The sequence below is a fragment of the Clarias gariepinus genome, chromosome 20 (genome assembly GCF_024256425.1).
Source record: "Clarias gariepinus isolate MV-2021 ecotype Netherlands chromosome 20, CGAR_prim_01v2, whole genome shotgun sequence".
NCBI lineage: Eukaryota > Metazoa > Chordata > Actinopteri > Siluriformes > Clariidae > Clarias > Clarias gariepinus.
In genome coordinates, this window is record NC_071119.1 from 15,183,725 (window position 1) to 15,204,481 (window position 20,757).

Genomic DNA, 20,757 nt, shown 5'->3' on the forward strand with positions numbered 1-20,757 from the left:
AAATCAGAAAATAAATCAAATAAATTAATAAAGCTAAATATCTTTACAAACCAGCAAATTAAGGAACAAAAAACAAATTTCCTAATCTCACTTTTTTCACAATATAAAGCTTTTAAAACAAATACCTACAATAGATAACATATGTATGTTGCCCTCCAAATGGCTCAGCAGTTAGAAAATAACATTAAAACATATTTACAAAAGGTCTCACTTTACCATTAACTGTGTCCAGCAGAACAAATGTAAGAAACGTAATTTTTTTTTTTTTTAGCTCTATAGCTTAACTGCTAATTATATATGTTAACATTGCAACATTAAATAAAATCACTAAACTAACTGCGACATGTTTTCATTCGCTGTCTACCACGGCTGAATTTTTTTTTCTCCGCTATGCAGCCAGTTTGGTCATGTGGTTATTGGTATTCCGGCTGATTCGTCAAAGTCGAATGTGAGTCATGTGATTATTGTTGCTACATCTGATTGTTTAAACACAGTCATATGGTAGATCCACCAGCTGCATTTCTCCGGCAAAAATAAAGAATATCTAATGTGTAGAATAAATAGTAGAAAAGTACCAAGTCGAATGTAGCCGAATGTAGCGGAGTAAGAGTAGAGTTTCTTCTTCACACATTTACTCGAGTAAGAGTAAAACGTATGGTGCAGTAAAGCTACTCATAGAAGTAAATCTTTTTCAAAAAGGTACTTAAGCAAATGTAACTAATTAAATGTAACTTGTTACTACCTAACGTATGTAACGTGACCACAAAGTCTCGCCAACCAAAAGTTCCTACTTGGACTTTTATCAAGGATGAAACTGTTTGCATAAAATTTGTATTTGTTGTTTGTATATAATGGACAGGGTTGTGGGGCACTGGTGGCTCATTAGTAGGTGTTTCGCCTGCCATGCGGAAGGCCCGAGTTCAATTCCCAGCCAGTGCCCAAACCCCAGCCACTGGATGCAGTGCCGGTCCCAAGCCCGGATAAAATGGGAGGGTTGCGTCAGGAAGGGCACCCAAAAAAAAAAACCGTAAAACCTGTGCCAAGTTGTAGTGCGGACTGGGTATTCCGCTGTGGTGACCCCTTGCCGGGAGCAGCCGAAAGACCAACAACATATAATTGACAAGATTCCATGCAAGAACAGAGGATGAACTACATTAAATGCATTTTTTAAAAAGTCATTAAGTTTTTTTTTTTGGTATTTTTTTTTTATGCTGATGCGCAGTGCAAACTTAGAAATCAAACCCTACAAGGAATTTCTCTTCTATTGACTAATCTCAAGTAAATGAACATGAAATGCTAGACAAGAACCTGCAATTTTTATTACAGTGGTAACATGCAGAAAATGTTCCGCACTAAAAATCCAAACCTTCACTACAGTGATCTGACATTGCTCGATCATTTCAGTAAAAAAAAAGAGGAGAGAGTATACCAGCAGCACGGTGACTCAGTGGTTAGCACTGTCGCTAGGGTTCAATTCCCAGTCAGTCTGCATGGAGTTTGCATGTTCTCCCCGTGCTTGGTAGGTTTCCTCCGGGTACTCAGGTTGTGAGTAGTTGAGTCACTTGTCTGTTCCTTGAGCCCACATTGCTTAATCCTCCTGCTGTTAACAAGTTTAAGGTTATTCATCTAGCATTAGCAAGGACAAGCATTAGCATCAATTTTATATGTTAAGGTTGGCTGTTTAAGGTCATTACACTAATGGCCTTTGTTGTTTAGATATCCAGCCCATAAAACATGTAATGTTTAGCTACTGTATATAAAAGAGTGGTGGAAACCCATAATAATGGACAGTACTGTAAGAGAAATAATAATAATACACAGCACAGTTGTAAAGCACTGCCTCATGTACCTTCAGTGTACCGCCTAGCTTAGCATTTTTTAATTAGCTTTTACTCGCTCAGTCGTTCAGCTATTCGGAACCCCAAGCTAGTTTAAAGTTAAAGCACCAGAAGCAAACAAAACTCAGCTGTAAACTTAAACTCATTTATGAGTTTTTAGCTCAAGCTGAAGCTGTTTGCATAGCTACATGGGAGTTTACATATCTACTTACTGTACAGTATGTGTACACATATCATTATGTAAAGCAGGCTTTTCCGACCGTTCAAAGCTTTAAACAGATTGGATAAACAAACCAGTTCGGAAGTTATACTACTGACTCCGTGTTCCCTTCACCAGGAATCAAATGCTTCATCTTGGAAAAGTGCTTCCAGTGTTGATTCTGGTTTATTATGTTTAGTCAAGAATGATCTGCCTGCGCTGGCATCTTACAGATTTCAGCCATGTACAATAACCATAATAACTAAATTTAGATTCACTGACATTTAGGTTCAGTGACTTAAACCATTATTTTATTTTCATAATGTTTTGCATAATATCCATGCAATTTGTCTGTATACTGTATTTTAAAAACTGAAGTGCATTGCACCATTAAGAATTGCAGCATCAAATGCATGTTTGTGTGTGTGTGTTTTTTTTTTTTTATCAAAGTTAATTGTTACTATTTATTGCATTGCATTTCACTTTCACTTGTTGGTGAAAGTTGTGGCACGCTAAAATGCAGTCACAGTGCTAAACCAAACACTTTGTACAGAATACCCAGGTCACTATAAATATGGTCGTGGCCCATAATAAATTTTAACATGGCGTAGGTACATAGGTAATTCAATGGTGCATATACCGTGGTATTTTTTTACATTACCATGGTACTTATTCATCAATAACGTACATGCACACCCATTATGGCACACGGTACTACCATGGTACTTATCTTAGTACAACGGTTCTACCATGTACTGTAGTATAGTCCTATGGAGCACACACCACAGTAGCACTTCAGTGGGTAACATGGTTGAACTATGGTGTGTACCACAATGGTAATGTTAATATTTACAGTATATAACTTCTGTAGCGAAGGTTTATCAGTGATGGTAACCACTACATTTGGTGAACCGACAGTGAAGTTCAGCAGGTATGGTACTGCCAGTACTATCCTATACCAGTGGTGTGTACCAACATATTTAATATGGCATAGTATAGTATAGTACCATATAAGATAACACACCTAAACTTTGCTGCCTTTTTTTTTTTATACCTGGCATTGTGGTACCCAATAAGTACAATGGTATTAACAAAGTAATGAGCATTAACCTTTGGAGGTTACCATCACTGGTAAAATGGTGCTACAGATGTTACTACATACTGTAAATATTACCATTACCATTGTGGTACACACCCTAGTACTACAGTACCATGGTACCTACTGATGTGGTACATTACCTACTATGGTATTCATCTAAGTATGGTGGTACATGCCATAGTACTGTACTACCATAGTACCCACTGAAGTGACATAGTACCTACCCTGGTACACTATGAAGTCTTATGGTGTCTACCAAAGTAATGTCAGAAGAACTCCAGTAATACCAGGGTATATTATAGTGCTATAGTTTACCATAGTAAAATTTCTTATGGGGGGCAATAGTGTAAACAAAAGTGGCTCGGGCTAGCAAAAAAAAAACTTTAAACAGGCTTACCTTCAAGAAGCTCATATCATGCATATCTTTGGAGTATAAAGAATGTAGCCTTTTTTATTTCAGCACAGGTCTGTTGTTAAAGCATCTCGCCATATAATGAACAACACATTATAATTATTGCACAGTCTGTTACAGACTTTGGCCATGGTTTTATTGGGATCATCTCGTACAGTATAACACAAGTAATAATCTTAAAAGACTGCTGTAATTGCAAATCTTAAACCAGCTTTCGACTTATTTTCAGCAAGGAGCAGACTCGTCATTTATTACCAGAGTTTCTTGCTACGTTTCAGAACAGCATCATTTAGTAACTGACCTGCTATGCTGATTTGTTTTTTTGTGCAGTGTCTTTTATTTGTGTACTGTGCACAAACATACAGTATGATCTTGTACATCCTGGCCCTGTGTATATTTGCAGCTGATGACACTTTGCAAATGCATGTTGAAGGCTGTTTTTTTGTACAAAACCTGGAGGCTGTTCATTTAGTAGAAAATGTGAATGGGACTGGAGTGTTTGTTTTTCTATTCATTTCAGGAGGTTATTGACAATTTTCACCAATTTTAGGCCTCTCTCTTACGACTGCTACCAACCAGGGAGAGCCAAGGCTATCACATGCCTTCTACAAGACACGTAAAGACAATCGATTACATCTTTTTAAACTGATTATACAAAGTGCTATCCACCCACATACACTTGCAGGGTCTCACGGACACATTACTACTTAATATATTACACCTTATGCGTTTATACAGTATACTTGTGGTTTGTGAGTTAAATGTTTTTTTTTTTTCTTTTGTATAACTCTGGATACGATTTATAGTCTAACGTTCTGTATGGATCGTTTTCTCTGTGTGTGGAATGTTCTTTCTGTGTATTTACAGTATAAGAAGCACAATTAAACCAGGTGTCTATCTCTTTGAGATGTCCTAAGGTTGCATCTTGTCCTTGAGAGATATTACTTTTGGGCCATTCTTCTTCTTCTTTCATAATCTGATCATGTGATGAACACAGTGTAAGGGATCTTCCACCTTGGAACTAGGTAGCAAATCTGGAGGTGACACTTCACCTTGGACCATACGGACACAGAGGTGTTAATAGTATTTAAACTCATGTGACTTTGTCTTTTTTGTGATCTTGTATTTTCTATTCTGACAATTTGACCCCTCCTGTTTATGAACGCCTGTAACGTGTTCCTATAGTATGCACACTATCTGATGTGTAGGTTTTTTTTTTTTTAATACCCACATACGCGCTTAGCAGCAAGACATTTCCATCCAATTAATTTATTACAAACAATCACCATGTAGGTAAGACGTATTAGGCAGTATAACCATCATAAACAAATGATGTCTAGTTCAATGCAGTTTGACTTGCTCATGTGCAAACAGTTCCTAATGAATACACTTTACTGCATGATAAACAGCCAGACAATAAACAGCTTTGCTAGCAGTGTGTCTTAGCTGTTCTAACTGAAATGGAACGGAAGCTGTAAACATAGTATATAGGCTTATAAATATATGGATGGGTGACCTGGATGGGCAGAGGTAGGCAGAAAGCAGTGTGCATTGGTGTTTGTACGTGACTGTGTACATGTGTGGGTGTGTAAAGTCTACTCACACAGTGGCAACGGTCACCCTGTGAGAGGCTATAATGTGTAGCATGACTTTCTGACCTTATAGATTGACTTTTGAATCCATGATGAATATTACTATTATTATTTTATTCTTTTCTCTTTACATTATAGCAAAAATCTCCCTGTTTTGTATGAGACAGCAGTGTAAAGCAATCGCTTTATATAGTACTCAGTAGGTCAACACTGTATTACTATATTAGATAATTTTCTATGATTTTTGGAGTTGTTTATGGAAAATAGTTAAAAAAGGACAGTGTTGAACGCTAACAGTTGCATTAACACGATAAAAAAAATCTGAGCTGGAAACCCATCAATTTCTATCTAAGAACTGCGTTGTTAAAATCATAAAGACTTTTATGTCTTTTAGTCTTGCTGAACATACTTTCAACACCATCGGACTTTATAGTATACAATCATACAAGAGTAATGATCTCTAATCCCCTAGCTGGTGTCACCAAGATAAGGACGAGTTCGCCTTTGAGTCTGGGTCTTCTCAAGGTTTCGTCCTCATGTAGTCTCAGAGGTTTTTTTTTCCCTTGCCACCGCCTCTGACTTGCTCATTAGGGATCTAAGGGTGCTTTCACACTTATTAGTCCATTTGCCTAGTCTAAGGTAGAACATAAATGGATAGTTTTGGTTCATTTGCTATTTGCTTTGGTATATTTCTATCCTGCACATAATTAAATGAACAAATAAGGGAAAAATTGATGGCTTAGGGGCGTGTAGAGTTGGTAAAGAAAAAAAACTTTCTTACTAAGGTTACCCAGGACAAATTACTGTAAAATTAATTGGATGGATGGATGGATCATATTACATTTTTTTGTATGCCTCTTTTAACGACAAACACTGTCACACAGCAGCTGCACCATAAATCCAGATGTAACGTGCTTTCACATAGGCAGCACATAGAATACTTATCAATACAAAAATAGAAAACATGGTGGATGCATGTGCAAAATGTTTATCCATCCATGGATGGATGATTGGATGGATGGACAATTTGTACATGCTTCCACCATTTCTTCTATTTTTCTATTTTCTAAATATTCTTTGTGCTGCCTTTGTGAAGCATTCTAAAGCTACATCTGGATTTATGATGCAGCTGCTTTGTGACAGTCTGTTGTTTAAAGTGGCATACAAAAAAAAAAAAAAAAAAGAATGAATATGATCAGGAGCGTGACCAGGGAAACTGGCTCGATCTGTAACCACGCAGCGGTGTAGCCTACACACAAAATCATCAATGAGAGAAGCAGTCGTCCCACATGAAACGCGCTCCTACGTCGTAGGTGGGTTACATTAAGAAATTGCATTATATATTGTAAAACAAGCTAACGGCCCACCGCGCATCCATCCGTCTGTGTTCTGGTGGTTAAAAACTAGTGACTGTATCTAAAAGGCTTGACCTATTTAGATTCCATTTATAGTCAGCCAGACATGAATGTGTCCTTAAGAGGCTGCATGGGTATATTGGAAGCGTTACTTCCAGGAGATCTCAGTTTCTCCAGATTCAAGCTTCGGCTGACGTTGTGCCAATCCTGCAGGAATTGGGAATACGTTATAAAAAGAACTCCCTCTCATTTTCAGTTTGTTGTTTCTTTTTTTTTTTCTTTCCTTTTCTTCTTCTTTACACCCACCACTGAAGCTGCATTGTGTGAGTGTTTGTGTGTGTGTGTGTGTGTGTGTGCGCGTGCACTTGACTTTGAAGCCTCCACAGTATGATGTTTTACTGCCATCTGTTGCCAGTTCTTGACACCTTCCCCACTTCGAGCTATCCCTCCGGTATTTTATCTCTGCTCGGTTTTCCTATTTTTTTTTTTTCTCCTCCTCCTCCAGCTCAGTGCAACCTTTGTTAAAATGTGCATCGTAACAGAAGCCCAATTGCATGTGTCTTTCCCCATGCTAGGCACTCTGTGTTTGTATGAGATGTCATCACATTGCATCAGATGTGAGCTCAGGTTTACATGCTGTTTCTTCCCATCCGGCAAACACATGCTAACAGATCCTCAAGAAAGGATAATTGTATCGGAGAGAAGCTGTTCAGGTAATATATCACCTAATCCATTAATACTGCCGTGGTTAAAAATGTCTCGGGTGAGGAGAAAGTCTTCAATGAGTCGGATATAAAAGTTGGTGAGACTTCGTTCTTATTACAGCAATAGATCAGAAGTGAGGCCAAAAGGGGGAGGGGGAGAAAAAGAAAGGCAGCACTGAAAGCTGAATAATTTAAGCGCACATCTCATCCTGCTGAGCTCCAAAAGCTGCTTTTGATTTCGGATGACGCGATGAATAAGTTACAGCTGAGAGGGGCATGAGAGAGGCTTTTTTTTTTTCCCTTCTTCTTTTTTTTTTTTTTTGATAGATGAAATATTGAATAGGTGTTTGTTTACACCCTGGTTGTGTTGTGTTAGAGCTGAAAGGAACGACCTGTATCCAGCCAAGTGCTCTGAATGGGAAATGCTTTCAGGCTTCGCTGCTGTTTATTGTCAGAGGTTTAACAGCAGTGTGGATTGTCTCGAGCTCTTCTCCTTAACTGCCTATATAACTAGCCATCCATTTCCTGCTCCACTCAGCTAGTGCAGTAAGGCTGTATGAGCTTATTTTCCTGAGCAGTAGAAGGGAAAATGATGCCTAATTATATTTTTCCTCGAAAACCTTCCACTCCTCTAATGGAATTTGAACACAGCACTGTTACGTATATGTGTATGTTTTGTTTTGTTTTTAATCTGCCTGGTCAAGCAACTAAAGCATTAGGTAAAGTTATTATTTTTCCGCCTGTAAGCCTGGCAACTGTAATGTTTTCTTCATCATCATCATCATCATCATCATACAGCTCAATCTGGCAAATAAACTCATGTCCAAGCTTCATTTCATGGATCTTTTTGTCAAGAGATAGTCTATTTTTATAAATAAATAATGAGCAATTTTTGTACTAAAATGTATCGAAAATGTTAAAGTTTAAAGTATTTCCATTGAGAGGTACTTCCAGCTGCCACTGAGCATCACAAGCACCTAACAAACACTGCAGCTGCACATCATCAGACCTCATGGCCACTTATTCAGTCATCTTAATTCTCCCTCTTTGTTTTCTCACTTCTTCACTTCACGTCATTTCTGTTTCCTTCCTTTAGCACTCAATTCTTTTCCTACACCTTTTGTAATTTTTATTTTGTCTTTTCTTTACTATATATATATATATATATATATATATATATATATATATATATATATATATTTTTTTATATATATATATATATATACAGTATATACAGTATATACACTTGTATACTTATATAAACTTATACAGGTATACTGTATTTCTATTTAAATCCCCTTTATCGTTCAACTAAAGTTTATATATTTTTCTTTATTTGTACAGCAAATTATTTTTTTCCATATTTGACCAGCTAGGTTTTTCTTATATTTTTATATTTTTATATTTTGTCTTATATATACAGTATATATATATATATATATATATATATATATATATATATATATATATATTTTTTTTTTTTTTTTTTTTTCCTTAGCTAAAGTCATTTTCTGTTTTTTTACTTATTTTATTTCATATTTATTTCCTATTAATAATCTTTTTTAAGGCAGTTTAAGCATTTCACTGCATATTGTACTGTGTTTGTCACAAATGAACAAAATTGGGTGTAACGCGTTAGAGTACTTGAATTACTTTTTTTTATGTAACGAATAATCTAACGCATTACGTACGCCATTTAAGTACTCAGTTTTTTAGTTATATTTAAAAAAATGTAATCCGTTATTCAAACAATTTATGTAATCCATGAGCCAGACAGCAGTGATTCCGTTTGTGTGTGCGCGTGTTTGTGTGCGTACGTGCGTGTGTGCGTGCATGCGTGTGTGTGTGTGTGTGTGTGTGTGTGTGTGTGTGTGTGTGTGTGTGTGTGTGTGTGTGTGTTGTTCCACAAGCCCTGCCTCCCCATGTTAGTAGTTAACAGATTATGGGCCAAACTTCGCTGAGTGATGATGGTAGAATAATTATAAAGGTCTTGACTAAAACAACATGCATAAGAAATCACAAAAGAGTTTTCATTTTCTGCAATGGAAAAGTACTCGAACTAGTTACTTTTATCAGAAAATAATGCAGTAATGTAACTGATTACATTTTAATGACAGTAATTTTGTAATGTAATAAGTAACTTTAAAACGTAACATCCTCCAACACTGGAAATAAAATTTGATTTGATTTAAATTTATATATAAAATCAAATGAGAGAGAGAAAAAAAAAGATTTTTAGACGTGTAAAGATTTATACAAGTTTTAATAGTTTTTTATAATAATTTTGTTATTTATTTATTATTTTATATTAATATTATATTAGTATTTTTATTATTTTGCATTATTTATTATTATTATTATTTGTTATTATTATTATTATTATTATTATTATTATTATTATTATTAGTCTATTATTAAAGAAGCGACTTAAAAAAATCTTCTCTTTTTGAAAACGAGAGAAATATTATTATATTATTTTATTATTATATTATGTACCATTTTTATATTACATTTTTATCATTAGTAAGTACAATATATAATATAAAGTATAATATATTTTATATTATTTTTAAATATCTCTTTTTTTCTCTCTTTCCTTCTTTCGTTCTTTCTTTCCTTTCTCCACTTCATTTTCTTCAAGTGCAAATGCAAACATTGTTTTGATGATGTTCAGAGAAGGTGTTAGCACCAGTATATAGGGCTCACTTTCCTACTATTTTCCTCACCTTTCATTTTTTTTTCTTCTCACTCCTCATTCTTGTTCTTTCCTATCCAAGTGCAAAGTGTACATATCTATTTTCTTTTTGCTAATTTAGTTTTGATGTAGGTTTCAGAAAAATTTTTGCATTAGTATTCAATGCTTCTTTCTTCTCAGTTCTCGTCAAACTGCCGCTTTCTTGCCAAAGGTAGATATTAAGATTTTTTTTTATTTATAGATTGTCGTAGATCTTTAATTTTTCGCTAAATCCTAAAAACTTTGTAATAAAATTGAAACTGAGGCACTGAAACGATTTGCAAATAGATTTAGAAACTCTGATCTCATCTTGTGCCAGGCTTCTTAATATAAACAGCTGTACCATATCCGTAATGTGATTAACATCCCATAATTAAGATAAGCATCACTTCATTATAGATCACACCCTTATAGGCTTTATTAGAGATTTCATAAACAGTAGCATCATAAAAGGGCTGCAATCAAGTCTCATAACCTGATACATGTATAATACTTGGCCCATCGGTTTGCATTTACTGCTTGCAGGCCACGCTGGGTGTTAATGCATCAATCTGTATGCAGAACGAGTTTCGTAGCTCGCCTAGCCTTGTAATTAGCGCTACCTGAAGTTGAAGGGTAGTGATTGCCTACAACAAGGTGTCCTGCAAGGCTGATTCAAATTAGTGCAAGGGCAATCGGCCTGATTGCATGCATCTGGTCATTAGACGATCTTATATTTATTTTTCCTTCCCCAACCCCTGCTACAATCAGAAATAGAAGTCTGTTTTGTGCTTTAGAAAAACAGCAAGAGAAGCTCCCAGATGGGAAAAAGCAGATGCTTATTTTGGGAATGCTGACAGTTGTGGTACAATGAGGAACGGCGGGGTATTTTGAACAATGCTAAATCAGGACCTTGGAGTTTTTTTTATTATTATTTATTGTTTTTGTTGTTGTGTTTCTGCTTTCTAGGCTATGAAAACTCTTGTAACCTTGTTTTTGTAATTCTTTTTCAATCCTTCAGCTATACTTTTGTTAGACACCAGCAGGAATATTATCGATTTCCCTTTTAAAGGGAAATTTAGGATTTTAGAATTACAGTCATTTAATTATAGACAATATAAGCAGACACTTTACTCCATAGTAAGCCAGTGTGGGGATTAAAAAAGCAGGAAATTGAGCAATTCAAAAAGCAAATTACTATCTATTCCATTTTTTTTTTATTCATTTGAACGCTTTCAGAGGTGGATAGAGTATCCAAAAAATTTACTCAAGTAGGGGTAGCAGTACTTTAAAATAATATTACTCAAGTAGAAGTAAAAAGAGTAAAAAAAAGTTTTCAGTGAAAAATTACTCAAGTACTGAGTACCTGAATAACTGTTCATTCGCATTGTCTGATTTATTTATATATATATACATATATATATATATATACACTAATTATATACACATTAGTGTGTGTGTGTGTGTGTGTATATGTATATATATATACAGTAGCATATACTTTAGCATATACAGTACTATATATATATATATATATATATATATATATATATATATATATATATATATTACTGTATATGCTAAAGTGTAACTGTTTTGGCAGATAGAGAAGACACCGCAGTATGAAGCTGTTCTTTTGCAAGTAAAATATGCTTTGTATATGATGCTCTGTACAGTATATGATGCTTTGTATATGATGCATCATATTTTTTGGGATGCAAAAAAATGTACAACATGTGTGTTGGCGATTGATTCTGTACTTAAATATACTTATATACTCATAGGCTATTAAAGTAACATTATATGTACAGACATATAATTACACCAACATGAAAAGAAGCATGCGCAAGAGAGCGTATGTAGGACGGATTCACAGGTAGGATGAATTTATGGAGCTCCGGCTGAAGGTTTTTCTCCCACTTTGTCGCATGACCTGATTGGTCAAATTGGAGTCATGTGTAAGCATTTCACTGCATATCGTACTGTGTATGACTGTGTATGTGACAAATAAAAATTTGAATTTGATTTGATTATTGTTGCTGATTGGGGAAACAGTCATGCGATAGATCTACCGGCTGCATGTTTACAGTTAATGGTTAGAAAAGTAACAAGTCAAATGTAGCTGAATGTAGCAGAGTAAAATTACTGTTACTTCTACCCAAATCTAGTCAAGTTCAAAAAGTTCCTTAAATAAATGTAACAGAGTAAATGTAACTCGTTACTACTCACCTTTAAACGCTTCCAACCAAATTTGACCGGACCTTTCAATCCCACACACTCCCTGACAGTCACCCTGAATTGACTCTCTAAATGCCATTTATTTTATTCGTTTACTGACCTAGTTGTTAGTCCATGGAGCTGCCTAAGGGCACGCAGAATATGCATTACTACAGTGTCGTCTCACTTTTTGTAAGTCGCTCTGGATAAGAGCGTCTGCCAAATGCCTAAATGTAAATGTAAATGTCTCATTATGTGATCCAATCCTCCTCTTGCTTCCAGCTACAGCAAAGATCATCATGTATTTCTGCTTTGTGAGAAGAAAAAAAAAAAAACTAACATTGCATATGAAAGTTATATAAATGATTATAGAAGTTGTGGGGGAAAAATTTGCCACGTTTAAAGGCACTTGTGCATTAGATCTTTGTCAGAAGATCAAGCCAGTTCCTTCATTTTTCACACGACTTCGAACGAGTCATCCTTTGACGGTTTAAAAAGAACGATGCTAGCCTGCAGGAGCCCGCCCCCGCAGCACAGAATACAGTACACAAACCCAGCAGTGAAAGGTAGACATGAGCACAATGGAATATATGCAATCAATATCCGCCTTAAGAACTATGACTGTGTGCAAGCGTGCGTGTGTGTCTTTTTAAATGTTAAACCCATATTAATTGTCTAGCAACCAAAAGAGGTTGTTATTTAGATGTGGAATGTGTGAATTATGACTCATATATGTACTCTAAAGATCTTAACAGTTTAAGTCCTGCTGCTGTAATCATACATACTGTTCTCATCCTGTTATTCTGATAAGACTCGCAAGACATCCAGCATTGTTTGTTCTTGCTCTTCTGCGCTCGCATGCTGTAATGATTTCTAATCAAACGATCAGATTGCGTCTTTTTTTTTTTTTAGACTGGTTCCTCTCGAGGTTTCTTCCTCAAGTTTTCTCAAGGAGTTTTTTCCTTTTTCTTTGTCACCATCACTGCTGCCATCCTCATTAGGGATCCGAATCTCTGTAAAGCTGCTTTGTGACAATGTGTATTGTTTAAAGTGCTAAAAAAATGAAAGGATTTAAGTTTAAGAAAGGTATTGCCTGAATAAGCTACACAGTTAGAGACTTTTTTCCGTAAAAAGCAGATTGAGTTTTTATTATGCTCACTATACATTTCACGCATTTGTTATCGTGACATTACTCTCAGGTTCAGACGCTGTACCCATCTCTTTTGTACACCATTTTGGCCACAAGTAGGTCGCAATATGCCTTGTTCTCAACGCTTCTTCGACTATGCACACTTCGGTAACTTTTGAACACTGTGCCTTAATAAGCTTCTGAGTTTAAAATACACTGAAAAATATCTTGCCAAGTAAAACTGTCTTGAATAAGAATTTATTTATGTCTCATTGTTAGATATTCCATCCATCCGTCTAGGAACCTCTGTAGTCCAACTAGGGGTCGTGGAGTCCAATGGTAATTATCACTGTATTTATTCCATTTTATGACTGTGGTACGACCTCCGGTTAACATTCACACACATTTACACACTACAGACAATTTGGGAACGCCAATTAACCTAATCTTTGGACTGTGGGAGGAAACCAGGGCAAGCACAGGGAGAACATGCAAACTCCATGCACACAGACCCCGAGGCAGGAATCAAGCTCGGACCCTGGAGGTGCAAGGCCACAGTGCTAATCACTAAGCCACCATGCTGTATTATTAGATAGGCTGCTCGATCCGTGGAGGCCCCATCCTCGCAACCCATAGGACCCAAAGGATCCGCTGCTCACGTCCCATTGCCACACACCACCAAACACACTCGCAGGCCAGAGCTGCCCCGGTGGCACAGGGGAACCCTTTTTTTTTTAAATAGCTAGTGTATATTTGTTACTAAATGTGTCTGCGTGGAATTCAATTGCACAAACATAAGCATGTTTTAAAAAATGTACAACACCACTAAAACGATTTTTACGTGTTACTGTAAAGTGCGTGGAATGAAGGTGTGAGATTGTGTTTGTTAAGTAGATTTTAACTGCACTCACTAATAAGCGCATATTTTAAAATGTACAGTGTAATGTTAAATTTTTAAATGAACGAATGATATTTTCTGCCCTGCGATGGATTGCCACCCTGTACAGTCTGTACCTCGCCTCGTGTGCTAAGCCTCCTGGGATAGTCTCCAGGCCCCCTGCGACCCTGAATACAGGATAAAGCGGTATAGATGATAAATGAGAGAGTGAGAATAATGATATTTTCAAAGTCGATTTTTTTTATGATATAAGGGCGTTTTTCATTTAAATTTTAAAATAGCATATCTTCTCTTCCAGTGAGCCAATTGCGATGAAACATAGCCTATATGTTACCTCAAACTCGGCCAAAAACATATGTAAAAACCCCATTAAAATTCGTTTAGTAGTTTTTACGTGATGCGTACACGAACAAACAGACTGACAAAAAATCTTAAAACTGTCTTGATGTGTTCTATTACTCATCTTATCCCAAAATTATTTTTTTATAATATTTTTAATGTACAGTACAGACATGCCAACTTTACAGTTTTATTATATATATATATATATATATGTCAGTCCCATAACCTGTTCCTAAGGAAAGGGGTGGTTTTTTGCCTCTTTTTTTTTAAACCTAATTTTTAGAGTCTAAAGCCCTGGCGCTCTCATGACACCCTACACTAGTTACAGCAGAAAGATCATTTCTGAATTGAGAATGTATTCCAATGACCTTATCTTTTGTTCCCTTGCTTTTGTTTAGGACTAACGAATCGTTCCATAAATCCCATAAATCCTACTGTTGTATTAACAAATAGCATTCTCTTTGTGTGAGCCGGCTGTTCGTGTAGACATATTATTAGCATTAAGCTCTTAGCATGAAGTGATTTAAGTAAGGTCTTTCTTTAAAGTGTTTGGCATCGAAGCCTTTTTAACACCAAAGTCAACACTTCTTAATCTCATGTGCAATCGAATGTGTTTTACAGCATTTCTTTTTTTTTTTTAATCCCACTTATTAAAAATCAAAGGTTTCTGATCTGCCGTTTCAGAATAACAACATGTACATCATCTACACCTTCTGGCTGCACATGAAAAAAAATTATCTCAAAGCAGCAGCCTATTCTTGCCAGCAGGAGACCTGTTAATGGTGTCCAACTGGCTGAGGAATATATACTGTGTGTGTGTGTGTGTGTGTGTGTGTGTGTGTGTGTGTGTGTGTGTGTGTGTGAGAGAGAGAGACTGTACATACACACACAGTATATGTATGTATATATATATATATATATATATATATATATATATATATATATATATAATTTTTTTTTTCCATGCACGCATGCATGAATTCATAAATAAGCGCATGCTGCTGTTCTGTGGTAATGGTGATGGAAGGGAAAGGGTAATTGAGGATGATTTGACTCTGATGCAGAGTTGATGCAGTGTGACGGAAAGGTTTTGAAGCGGCGAGAGTTAGCAAGTCACACCGGCCCCATTACCAGACCACACTCCCCTGGCCAAGTCTGCATCGTTTTCATGCTTAAATGGATTTATTGTGAATGCCGCATGTCCTAATGAGATTTCCCTCCCTTTTACACCTCCTCTCACAATCTCACTCTTTTGTGCCCCCACTTGCTGTCACTCTTCTTCTCACTCACTCATACAATCATATATATTCTGATTTCATTTCCATATCTCTCACTTTGTCCCCTTTTTTTTTTTTTCTTCCCACTTTCATCCTCTCAGATATCGGTTGCCTGTCAGCGGAGATGGAGGGTTATGCATGATTGAAATAGCTGTGGCTAATGGAACTGCTAATCGATCACAGAAATATGTTTCTGAACTCCCATCTGAGGTAAATCCAATACTATCACTGATTTCAAATGAACTTTGTTGGATATTTAAGCACTAAGCCTTTTGCATTTCTTGCGAGGGCGTCTGTTGGGTTGGGATCATCATCTAGTCACGATTTGAGCCGGGGATAAAAGGGAAGTAGATCACCATGTATTTACTATACGTTAGTGTGACCACATCATTAAATGATGTGTAAGCCGATTGCGATGAAACAACGCCTGCATGTTACCTCAAGCTCGACCAAATACATTGTGAACTGTATTCACACACAGATATTAGTTGGTTCCCTTGTTGCTGATTTAATTATCTACTCTATATCAAACAGGTCAAACCCATGCATCTTGCATTTGGATGAATAATACAGTGTGGTGGCAGATGGTAAAGACGCATCTGATCGCCCCCCTTACAGTGCTTTTTTTACATAAAAAAAAAAAAAAGAATATATATATATATATATATATATATATATATATATATATATATATATAAGCTTAAATGGAAAACTAGATAAAATAATACATGATGGTATATTTTATGATATACGATATATGAATGGTATTAAATAAGAATTTATGGTTTATAGACATTCAAAAGTATATTATTCTCTAGGATACAATGTAATTATTTCCCTCCTTTTTTATACTGTAGCATGTTTTTTATTATTATTATTATTACTACTACTTTTAAATGACATGACATCATGTTTTTAACTGGTTTTATAGCTCATTTCTTTATTCTGTAAAATTTCCTGTTGTAGAAAACTTTAATAATTCAGACAATTCAAAGTATACATTTTCTTTTTTTTTTCATTTCTTTTTTTTGTTTGTTTGTTTGTTTGTAATTATTCCTTAAATAAAGATGTCAGCGGGGTGAAAGTAGTTTTACATTTTTACCAGTACTATGTAGCTAAAGGCAAGGAGAATAAACCAAATGCTTTAGATTAGCCTCATCTAACCAACTACAACTGTTCCAGGGAAAAATGTGCTGGGGTTAAATCTCAAATAGTATAAAATGGAAAGCTAATGCACCATGTAGAGTGCAAGTTAGAATCCCTTGTTTCACACCCCAAGTAGTGCCCTTGTTCATGGCGTAAGTTCAGCTTTTATGTTCAGCACACATACTGTACGTTATTGCACAGTGAAATTCTTGATTCTTCACATATCCCAGCTTCTTGTAAGTAGGCAGGGGTCAGAATGCAAGGTCAGCCATTAACTCCACCCTGGAGCAGACAGGGTTAAGGGCCTTGTTTAAGGGCCCAACGGCGGCAACCTGGCAGAGCTGAGGCTTGAACCGGCGACCTTCTGCTCCTCCACTGGCCCTAAATTAGAGTGGGATTCAGGCTTGTTTCAGAAGCAAAGAGGTGAGTGATGAACATCAGCATATTGGATGGATCTCATGCTCATGCCAACTATCGGTAATGAAAGATCGATGGTACAGAGGCAGTTCGGAATGAATAACGAGACATCTGTTAAAGATGACACTGGTGCATTCTTAGTCTTTCGCCACTGAATCTTTTTGTGATTCACGGTACCAAACCACACTGGGCAGACTTTCACAATGCGTATGAGCTGTATAAGTATCAGTTTATTAGTAGTTTCTATAGAAGTTATATATATTGTTTAAATTACAGGCAGCACCATTGTCAGGGCTGCTGTTATAGAAAATTGGATAATCCGTTGAAAACAACACAGATTGGATTGGGGAGATCAGCACTGTGATGCTATAAATGACTTTGTCACTTATATTATACCCAACCATGATAGATGAATTAAATCTTTAAACCAGGCTCAAATATTGCATATTGGTATTTTTAAGCTGTACAATAATGACATGCAGACTTTGTTGTTGGCGTTGTTTCTACTCTATTTCATCAGTTGATATCAAACCAAAACAAGAGATGTACCGGACTAAACTTTAATCAAAAAAGGACCACTTATTGGTCCTTTCATTAAGCGTGGAAAAACAAATAGTGCTTTACTGACTTTTTTTTCTTAGCTTTTAGAGGAAGAATCTGAGTAGCGCTGTGCTGACTCAGTCGAATGTGCCTGTTGAATTGTATACTTATTTAATTTGGTAAGGATATTGCTTCCCCTTGAGTAAATTTCAGCAGCCAAAACTTCTGTGCTCAGCAAATGATTAAGCTACGGCATGTCTTCAGATGACAGTTGAAAAGATGGAAAATAATGCAATAATGCACCTAAAAACAGATTCTCAAGTTTGGCTTCGGTTCTTTCCTGAATGTGGCCTTCCCTTAAAACATAACTGTTTAACTTTATCAAAGTACTGTAGGTTATTTTCCCAAACAGCAACAATGCTGTACATCCCCGACTATGACACTGCAACTGAAATATTTCATTAAAAATGATCATATTTTCATTATACAATTGTTTTTTTTTATAATGTATTCAATTTGAATACTATTTATTACAATTCTTTGAACTGCATAAAGTCGTAAAAATCATACATATCATACTGTATGTGTAGCCAGTAAAATTAGTTTCATTCGTCATGCCTTAGGGGAAATTATACACCACACATTGGCTTCAGTAAAAGTACTGCTACTGTAGTAATAATTCACTTTAATAAAAGTCTTAAGTAGTCGCTTGGTGAAAATCTTCTTGAGTAATTGCCATTTAAATGATTCTTCATATGTTTACAACCGGCACGACGGCACTATGAAAAAAATGAAAAAGAGGTAAAAAAGTGTCAATTTAAATTGTGTTTAATATTTAGTGCCTGCAGCGAACTATGACTAACTAATGCAGTCTTTGTAAGAGTCACAGTAGATAACATGTTTTTTGGGAGAACCAACATAAACACAGCCAGAACATTCACAGACAGCAATCCAAGCTAAGAATCAAACCTGTCTCCTTAAGTTTGTTAGGCAGAAATGCCTCCCCATGTATCACTGTACAGACTGAGAGAGCGGAGATGTTCGTTTTCCGTTTGGGGCAATGATTTCCTCTTCTAAAGCTGAAATCTAGAGGGATTTCTGCTACTTTTTTCCCTTACTTTACCATGGTGCAGAGAGTAGAGCTCTTGCCTTTATAGCTCCAGGGTCCCAGGTTCAGTCCTGTGTTTGAATGTTTCTCTGTATGAAGTTTCTGTGCATCTTTTCTCCAAGCAGTTGGCTAAGCATTGAGTTACTCATCGGAAGCTCAGCAATTTAAGCCCCAGCTCCGACAGGTTGCCGTTGTTGGGCCCTTGAGCAAGGCCCCTTAACCCTATCTGCTTCTCGGCGCTGTATCATGGCTGACCTTCTGTTGTGAAGAAAGAATTCCACTGAGCTGTAGTTTATATGTGACAAACAAAAAGGCTTAACTAACTGAACTTAAGATAAACGACACCTAGGAGTGTATGAATGTTGCGGCAATGGTGCCCTGTGATAGACTGGTGTCTCATACTGTAAATATTTTAATCATTTTCTCACTTCATGCAGCATTCCCTGGATCAACAAAATGAGGATGTCGGCCGTTTTGTGAATGTTAATCTGTAAAATGTGGATATCTCAACAGGTTTTGGCTCTTATAATTATCAAATAATTACATTTTTTTTAAAGCATTTAAAATCGACGATATCTGGTGAGCCATGAATGCTTATCTTTCCATATATGCATATTGTAATGGCCATACATATATAATGTAATGCATGTAGCAAGATGATCTGCTGAAGTTCAACCAAGCATCAGGATGGGAAAGAAAGGTGATTTGAATTACTTCGAACATGACATGGTTGTTGATGCCAGACAGGCTGGTTTGAGTATTTCTAAAACTGCTGATCTGCTGGGATTCCCACACAAATAACATCCTGTTACAAACAAGGTAACCCAAAGAGCATCTCTGAACGCACAACACATTGAACCTTCTAGCAGTTGGGCTACAGCAGCAGGCGACCACACCCGGTGCCACACCTGTCAGCTTAGAACTGGAAACTGAAGCTACCATTCGACCAAAGTTGGACAATAGAAGATTGGAAAAACATTGCCTGGTCTGATGAATCTTGATTTGCTGCAACTTTAGTCTGTTAGGATCAGAATTTGGTAGAAAAAACATGAAAGCATGGATTTATTCTGTCTTATGTCAAGGTTCAGACTGCTGCTGCTGGTGTAATGGTATGGGGGATATTTTTTGGCACACTTTGCACTCCTTAGTACCAACTGAAGATTGTTTAAATGCCACTGCCTACCTGAGTGTTGTGGCCGATCATGTCCATAATCCATTATGATCAAAGGTTAATGCACCATGTCACACGTAAGATAAAGAGAATCTCAAACTAGTTTCTTGAACTTAACAATGAGTTCACTGTACTCAAATGGCCTCCACAGTCACCAGATCTAAATTCAATAGAGCACCTTTGGGATGTGAAGGCAGATTTGCATCGTAGATGTGCAGCTGGCAAATCTGCAGCAACTGCATCGTGCTATCATGTCAATATGGAGCAAAACTCTCTAAGGAATGTTTCCAGCACCTTCTTGAATCTATGCCATGAATAATTAAGTTCTGAAGGCAACAGGGAGTCCAACCCAGTGCTAGGTATGTGTACCTAATGAAGTTGCTGCTGAGGTTAGAGCTTGTGCATCCTCAATAGTGTTATTAATTCTCGTCTAATAAAAGCACAAATTTCAGAGTGTCGACATTTGGTTGATTGCCTAGTTTCCTGTTTTTGAAAGGAGAAAACTGACTGTTCTAAGGCACCGCCATAATTAAACTGAGATTCATATCAATATACGTGCTGTTATCTTGGCTTAAATGGTGCTTTTATAATGCTCCGGAG

At 36.4% G+C, this 20,757-nt stretch overlaps 1 protein-coding gene across 1 annotated transcript in view; it reads left to right on the forward strand.

The window, feature by feature from the left end:
- Nucleotides 1-20,757, forward strand: part of eys (eyes shut homolog) — a 330,983-nt gene that overhangs the window by 268,825 nt on the left and 41,401 nt on the right. Inside the window, 1 exon segment of the mRNA XM_053479756.1 lies at nt 15,877-15,985. Within this exon segment, the coding sequence (XP_053335731.1) occupies nt 15,877-15,985 (109 nt within the window).